General features: G+C 70.6%; 3 protein-coding genes across 3 annotated transcripts; 2 read left to right on the forward strand and 1 right to left on the reverse strand.

Annotated features, from left to right (window-relative positions):
• Window positions 1–993: 993 nt before the first annotated feature.
• On the forward strand, window positions 994–3,160 carry CHLNCDRAFT_135660 (hypothetical protein; the record flags this gene model as incomplete). The annotated part of the gene is made up of 3 exons (XM_005846235.1): window positions 994–2,329; window positions 2,482–2,796; window positions 2,943–3,160. The coding sequence occupies 3 exons, from the start codon at window positions 994–996 to the stop codon at window positions 3,158–3,160; spliced, it is 1,869 nt and encodes a 622-aa protein (XP_005846297.1).
• A 248-nt stretch (window positions 3,161–3,408) lies between these two features.
• CHLNCDRAFT_135661 (hypothetical protein) lies at window positions 3,409–4,493 on the forward strand (the record flags this gene model as incomplete). The annotated part of the gene is made up of 4 exons (XM_005846236.1): window positions 3,409–3,474; window positions 3,580–3,728; window positions 3,885–3,964; window positions 4,120–4,493. 4 exons carry the CDS (start codon window positions 3,409–3,411, stop codon window positions 4,491–4,493), a joined length of 669 nt encoding a protein of 222 aa, XP_005846298.1.
• Window positions 4,494–4,656: 163 nt separating this feature from the next.
• CHLNCDRAFT_135662 (hypothetical protein) lies at window positions 4,657–6,365 on the reverse strand (the record flags this gene model as incomplete). The annotated part of the gene is made up of 7 exons (XM_005846412.1): window positions 4,657–4,764; window positions 4,919–5,086; window positions 5,254–5,323; window positions 5,469–5,680; window positions 5,806–5,879; window positions 5,983–6,175; window positions 6,312–6,365. The coding sequence occupies 7 exons, from the start codon at window positions 6,363–6,365 to the stop codon at window positions 4,657–4,659; spliced, it is 879 nt and encodes a 292-aa protein (XP_005846474.1).
• Between the last annotated feature and the right edge of the window lie 1,025 nt (window positions 6,366–7,390).

Here is a 7,390-nt window from a genome sequence, read left to right on the forward strand (position 1 = left end):
CGGGCGCGCCTGCCCGCTCCCGTGCCCACCCTTGCCGCCCCCTCACCCCTGCCTTCCCTCCCTGCCTGCCCTGCCCTGCCCTGCCCTGCCCTGCCCTGCCCTGCCTGCCCGCAGGTGGACAACTTCAGCTCCTGGCTGAGCGGCAAGCAGGAGGAGCAGGCCAAGCTGGCACCGCACGAGGACCCCGCCTTCAAGGCGGAGGAGGTCACCGGCTGGCTGGCGCGCCTGCAGCAGGTGGGCTGCCGCGCATGCCTGGGCCTGCGGTGCCGGGCCGGGCTGGGTGGATGGCGGGCTGGGCTGAGGTTAGGCGGCAGGGTGCCACCATCGCTCTTGCGCCCGGTACCCTGCACGCCCCCGCCGTGCCTGCTGCTCAAGCCTTCTCCCCCCGCTCCCCGCCGGCTGCAGGCCTTCAACCGGCTGAACAACCGGAAGCAGCCGCGGCCGCCCCCGCCGCCGCCGCCGCCAAAGGTGGAGGCCAATGGCACCGCCGCCAGTGCCACCGATGGTGGCGCCGCGGGCAACGGCACCGCGGGCAACGGCACTGATGCTGGTGCTGGCGGGGAGGCGGAGAAGGGGGAGGAGGAGCTGCCTCACGACGAGCTGCGGCGGTAGAGGGCGGCGTGGGGTGGCAGAGCGCAGAGTGCGGGAGCGAGCGAGCGAGACCCGAGAGACCGTGCCTTTTGGTTACTGCAAAGTGCTTGGGGGAACGTGCTGGGTGTGCTACATTTCATGTCCCAAACAAACCATTCAAACATGGGTAGTCTGCACAGAGACGCGTGCGGTGGCAGAGGCAAAGCTCGGCATCTGGGCATTCCCGCGGGCTGTGGCAGCGCCGCAGCAGGGACGATCCCTTGCATTATGCTCTCTGCTGTCCATTCTCGACTGATTTCTTGGCTCCGAGCCTGTTTGGCGCCCGGCGCGTCAGGAATTTCAACTGAAAGTCGCCCCACCTGTTCAACGGCAGAGGGCGGGAAGCGGCAATCGAATACGCAAATGCAGTCTGTGGGTGCCGAAACGACGGCCCTCGAGGCGGAGAACCATCTGTTGGGCGCAGCGGTGGAGAACCTGGAGGCCCAGCTGAAGCAGGCCGGCGGCTGGGCGGTGGCGGCGGCCAGGAGAGCGGCGACGGCAGAGATCAAGCTGCACTCGAAACCGGCCGCTGGCAGCGATGGGCTTGCAGCCCAGGTGGAGATTGAGCTTCAGCGGCTGCGCCGCAAGTCCGCCAGCGACAGGATCCTGCTGTCGCAGGCGGAGCGCAGGCGCCAGGCGGCCGGGCAGGAGCTTGCGGCGGCGCGGCAGCAGGCGGCCCAGCTGTCCCAGCAGAACGCAGAGCTGCAGGCGAGCCTGCTGGCTGCGCAGCGCCAGCTGCACCAGCTGGACTCGCTGCAGGACTTTGCGGGCGCCTCTGAGGAGCAGCGGCGGCGGGAGCAGCAGCTGGCTGCCGACCTGGAGCATGCCGCCACCCAGGTGCGCATGCTGGAGGGGCGGTGTGCTGGGCTGGAGGCGGAGCTGGGGCACACCGCCGCCGCGCTGCGTGCGGCGCAGCAGCTTGCAGACGCATGCAGCGAGGGGGCGCAGCCGTCGCCCCAGCGGCAGGGGCGGCCGCCGCTTCAGCAGCAGCAGCAGCAGGAGCAGCAGGAGCGGGCAGCCAGCCTGAGCCTGTCGGACCTGTGTGACCTGGACGGCCTGCTCAGCCAGGCTGATGGCATTGACACCAGCCCCCAGCGCAGCTGCGGCGATGCCATGCCCTCCAGGCAGCAGGCGCTGATGCAGCAGCAGCGGCGGCGGCAAGGGCAGCAGCGCCAGCAGCATGAGTCTGGGGTGGAGACTGCTGGCGAGGAGGGCGAGGTGCCCGGGCTGCCGCCCAGCCTGCAGCACCAGCTGACGGAGCAGCAGCGGCAGCTGGCGACGCTGCAGGCGCAGCTCCAGCAGCAGCAGCAGCAGCAGCAGCCTGCGGGCCAGCCAGCCTGCGACGACGACCAGGCCTGGCAGCGCGCCCGGCAGCTGCAGGCTGAGGTGGACAAGGTGAAGCGGCGCAACACCCAGCTGCAGACGGCGCTGGCTGAGGCCAGCCTGCAGGCGGCGCGGGCGGCGGCCGCCACCCACAAGCAGCTCGCGGCGGCGCAGGAGGAGGCTGCGCGGCTGCGGCGGCAGCTCGAGGAGGCCGAGGCGCGGCTGGCCGGCCTACGTGGGACGGCGGCCGCCTTTGCGGCAGCAGGCGACGGCGGCGACGGCGAGGGGGAGAGCGGCGCCGCGCGGCTGCAGCTGGTGCATGCAGAGCTGCTGGAGTGTGCGGCACGCTGCAACGCCGCACTGGAGCAGAATGCGGGTGCGGCGCCGCCACCCACCAGCCGTCCGCTGTTGTTGTGCGGCCTGGCGATGCCATGATGATGATGCCTGTTCCCCGCACCCTCAGACTGCACCTGGCCCTCCACCCATGCCCTTCCTCCCCGCCCCCCGCCATCTGCCGTGTGCCTGCAGCCCTGCTCCAGGAGAAGCAGCAGTGGCTGCAGAAGCTGCGGGCGGCAGAGGCGGAGGCTGAGCGGTGCCGGACAGAGGCGCAGGCGCTGCGCCTGCAGCTGCTGCACCTCCTGCCCAGCACCGGCGCCGGGCCGGCAGCGGCGCAGCAGCAGGAGGAGCAGCGGGAGCAGCTGGTGCAGCAGCTGCTGGATGGGCAGGCGGCCGAGGCGGCCATGCGGGAGGTTCTGGCGGAGGCGCGGGAGGAGCAGGTGGCGGCCTGCAAGGCGCTGGCTGCTGAGCTGCGGCGCGTGCACGCCCTGGAGCGCCTGAGAATCGGTGAGTGCAAGGATGGCCCTGTTGGAGGCCGGCCGCTCCACCGCGGTGAACAGCATGTGGCGGCGTGGCTCGTGCGGGAGTCGAGCCTTGCTGGTGCCGCGTGTTGCCTGCTTGGTTTGACGGTATGCCCGGCGCCGGCGCCGCAGGTGACGTGGCAGAGCAGCAGCGTCTGCAGCGCCGGGTGCAACACCTGCAGCGCGAGTGCCAGCAGCTGGCGGTGGCGCTGGTGGCAGCGCAGCAGCAGCAGCAACAGCAGCAGGGTGCCGGCGAGGCGGGGGGGTCCAAGCCGCAGGCGGGTGCCGACTTTCGCATCGCTGCTTTCCGTATTGCCGCCCCAGAGGAGGGCGTGCCAGTGCAGTCATGAGAGGCCCCGCCCAGCTTTGGCATGGTTGTAATTGAGCCAGTTCAGACCATGGCATGGGACCAAACCAGATGGTGCTCCTCGGCGCGCACATGCATGCGGCGGTGACCTGGCGCCCGCTGGTGGTGGACTCCGCGCCAGCCGCACCGTGTGATTCTTCTGCTTCTGCTTCTTCTTCAGGAAGTGTGCCCTCCTGTCATTTCGGGTCACGGTCCCCAGTCACGAAAGAAACACACGTGCATAGTCGCGTCATGGCGCAACGCCCGGTGGTGCGGGTGGACGTCTGGTCGGACATCTCCTGCCCCTGGTGCTGGGTGGTGAGTGTGATCTGTGTTCGATGCTGCTGAGAGAGGAAGGGGGCGAGCCGCCTCCTCACCGCCCGCCCTGCCGCCTTGCGCCTCCTCGCCGCTCGCCTCGCCCAGGGCAAGAAGCGCATGGACCAGGCGCTAGCGCAGCTGGAACAGGTCGACTTCGAGGTGGTGTACCATGCGTACGTGATTGACCACAAGACCGACCCAGGGGGGGAGCAGTACCTGGCGTACAACCGCAGGCGCTGGGGCGGCGACGGCTGGTGCGTTGGGCGCCTGCCGCTGGCTTGCGCTGGGGCGCTGCATGCCGTGCTGCTGGTCCCGCCTGCTTCAGACACTGCAGTAGCTCCGGTTGGCTGCACGGAGGCGCCAGCCTGCGCTGTGCCGGCTGTGAGCCACCCCCGCCTGCTCGCCGGCAGGACTGGCGACCTGCGGCGGAGCGGGTCGCCCGACGGCGCCACCTTTGCAGACTGGGTGTGGTGGCCTTCCTCGCTCAAAGGTGGGGTCCTGCTCGGAGGCCTTCCCACCCGTCTCGCGTTGCCTTGCCATTACAGGCTGACAAGCACATACTAGCCAGGGCACCCGACACTGGCCACGCTCCCGACCCTGTGAAGCCTTACTGGCCTGGCACCCCGCCCACACCCCGGCCAGCAGGCCACCAGCTGCTGCTGCTGGCGCAGGAGCAGGGCAAGGGGCGGGAGGCCAAGGACCTGCTGCTGCGCTACACGTATGAGCAGGGCGAGAACGTGAGCGACATAGGCACGCTGGTGCGGGCGGGGCGGGAGCTGGGGCTGGATGAGGGCGAGGTGCGGCGGCACCTGGCGGAGGACCGCGGGCGGGCGGCGGTGCTGCGAGACGACGAGACCGGGAAGCGCGAGCTGGGCATCTCGGGTGTGCCCTACTTCATCGTTGGGCCCGGCGGCGGCGGCGGCGGCGAGCCGGGGCGGCGGTACGCGCTGTCGGGGGCCCAGCCCGCCGCCGCCTTTGTCAAGGCGGTGGGCAAGGTGCTGGCGGAGCAGGCCGGCTGAGCGGGCCGCAGGCAAGCCCCAGGGAGCCAGCTGACTGCATTGACGTAGGATAGAATGTAGAGAAGGAATTGTGTGAAGGGAATTGCAGTGTGGATAACCGTACAACAGCTGCCCCCGCAGGGGAGCAGGGGTCTATGTACAGCACAGCGCGGCCAGCCGCGCGTCATCCGTGCTGCCCCAGCTTCAGGCTGCCCTCCACCGCCGCCTCATCCAGCTCCCCCACATCGCCGCCGCTCAGCCTCCAGCCCAGCGCCCCCGTGTTGGCCTCCGCCTGCGCCGGGGCGCACGCGGCGCTGGTGTGTCCTCGGATGGGCGCCACAGCAAGCGCGCGCGTGCCTGGCGGGTGTGGGCGCGGCTTGGGGTCCTCGGAAGCCGCCCGCCTCACCCACCCTGCCCCCCAGTCTGTCCCCAGGGCCTGCCCCCACCTGCGCCGCATTCTTGGCTCCCGGGATGGGCACCGCCCCCTTGCACACCAGCCAGTTGAGCGCCACCTGCGCGGGCGTCTTGCCGCCGTGCTGCCGCCCCAGCCGGGCCAACAAGTCGACCACGGGCTGGATGCGCTCAAAGGGCAGGTCCCCAAAGCGGCGGGCGCCCTGCAGGCGCACGTGCGAGGGCGGACAGGCGGGAGGCGGGCTGCTGGAGAGAAGAGCCACGGCGGCACACCCCGTGCGGGCCAGCCCGCTGTGTGCTGAGCGGCCCCCCGGGCGAGTTGGCCACCAGGCAGCGCCCGCCACCGCGCCGCCGCCAGCCAGCCACCCACCCGGGGCTTGTTGGCGGCGGAATACTTTCCAGACAGCCTGCCCATGGCCAGCGGGCTGTAGGCCATCACCCTGCGCCCAGCACACACACGCAGGCAGGCAGGCAGGCGTGCCGTGCTGGCGTAGCCACTGTGCAGCCGGAGGGGCGCACCAGGCATGCATGGGGGCGGCAGGGGGCCAGCGGCGGGCGGCCGGCGGCTGCCCGCCGTCCACTCACCCCACCCCTAGCTCGCTGCACGCGTCCAGCAGGCCGCTGCGCTCCGGCAGCGCGTGGAGCAGCGAGAACTCGACTTGGTTGGCCGCCAGGGGCAGCCCCGCCTCTGCCAGCACGCGGTGCGTCTCCCGCACCTCAGCCTCAGAGTAGTTGGACACACCCACGTGGCGCGCCAGCCCGCTGTCCACCGCGGCAGCCAGGCTGCTGGCCAGAGTCTGCAGGCGGGCGGAACGGCGCGCGCACGCGGGCGTCAGCGGCGGCAGCAGGAACAAGGCGACGGGGGCGGGGCGGCGGCAGCGGCTGCCACAGCACGATGCCAGTGCGGCAGCAAGTCACTCACCTTTATGCTGTTGAAGGTGGCTACCGGAGAGTGCACCAGGTACACATCCACAGCCTCCACCTCCAACCGGCTCACTGCGCAATGCAGCCGGCGGCGGCCCGGCCCGGCGGTTCAGGGCCCCGGCGGGTCAGAGCCCCGGCATGGGGCCGGGCGGCAGCGCCCCGCCAGCGCCCGCACCTGTGGCCTGCAGCGCCCGCATCATGCAGCGCGGCTCAAACAGGCGCCACGGCAGGGGGATGTACTTGGAGACGATGACGGGGGCTGGGCCGGGCGGCGCCGCCGCCGCCTCGCCGCCCTCTCGCATGCATGCCGCCAGGAAGCGCTCGGAGGAGCCCCAGCCGCCAAGCAGGCCCCCGCCGTAGCTCTCGGCCTGCAGTAGGGCTGGGATGAGGGGCGTGAAAGGCAGGGCGCAGCCGCCGCCGCTGCTGTTGCGCGGTGGGGCCAAGCCTTCGATTGCGGCTGCCTGCCGTGCCGACTGCTGCCCAGCCCTGCCCCCACCACTGCACCGTATCAAACAGGTTGCAGCCGTGGGCCAGGCACGCGCGGTAGGCGCCGCTCATGGTGGCTGCCGAAAGCTCAGAGTCATAACCACCATACCCCCACGTCTGCGCAATCAGGCGGCGGCACGGGCAGAATGGGATGAGCGCGGCGGTTTGGTGGCGGGGACCGGCGGCGGGAGGCGGGCGGCAGTCGGGATGGCGCCCCAGGCAATGGCGCTGCCCACTCCCTCAGCCGAAACGCGCTTCCTGCCACCCACCCAACTATCTCCCCAGCTCCACAGCCCCATGCCCAAGGGCGATCGGATGGTTGGGCCTGCGGCCCCGAGCCTGATGGTTGGCTCCTCCATTCCGACACCTTTTGCCCACACACAGAGATCAATTGTGTGGCAACTAATTCCGGCTGCTTAAAAACCCTGCCACGTGAGCGGAAGCGCTGAAGACGTGCTAGTACAAGCGAACTCCTCGCTTCTCGCCAGCCATGGCGCTTGTGGGTCACCACAAGGTGCGATTTATGGAAGCAGCTTGCTCTCGGGAGCCACCCCCGCCCTCCACGCACGCCGGCTCCCGCTGCGGACGGGGGGCGGCGCTTGCAAGCTCCTCTGGCGTTGGCTTGGCGACGTTGGCTTGGCGGCCCCGCTATGTTGAGGCGAGTCGCCCTCCTCGGAGGTGTTCCCTTGCCCGGGGGGGCACAAGCGGCGCCGGTACTATGGCGGGCCTTGACGCTGCCGTGCAGGCGGCACTGGAAGTGTAAGGATAGCCAGACTCACCCCACTTCTTGCATGCCACCCCTCCCTGGCAACACCCCGCCCACCTGCAGTGCGGCTGCCTCTGCGGACCACGCCAGCAGCGATGTGTGCGGCTGGCAAGCCGGGGCAGTGCTCTATGCCGTGCTGCTGCTCCTCGAGGCGTGCTGCTGGCAGGAGCTGGCGCCAGGTGCTGGCTGCTGCCGCATGCTTGTTTTGACAGTGCATGTGGGGGCAGGAACTGACCGACCTTACTCCCCAAGCTGCCCATCCCATCTCACCCCCCGTTCCAGCCACTGTGTGTGGGGTGTGTGGCACCCACCCACCCACCAAAACTCCCCC

The sequence above is a fragment of the Chlorella variabilis genome (genome assembly GCF_000147415.1).
Source record: "Chlorella variabilis unplaced genomic scaffold CHLNCscaffold_14, whole genome shotgun sequence".
In the NCBI taxonomy this organism is placed as follows: Eukaryota; Viridiplantae; Chlorophyta; class Trebouxiophyceae; order Chlorellales; family Chlorellaceae; genus Chlorella; species Chlorella variabilis.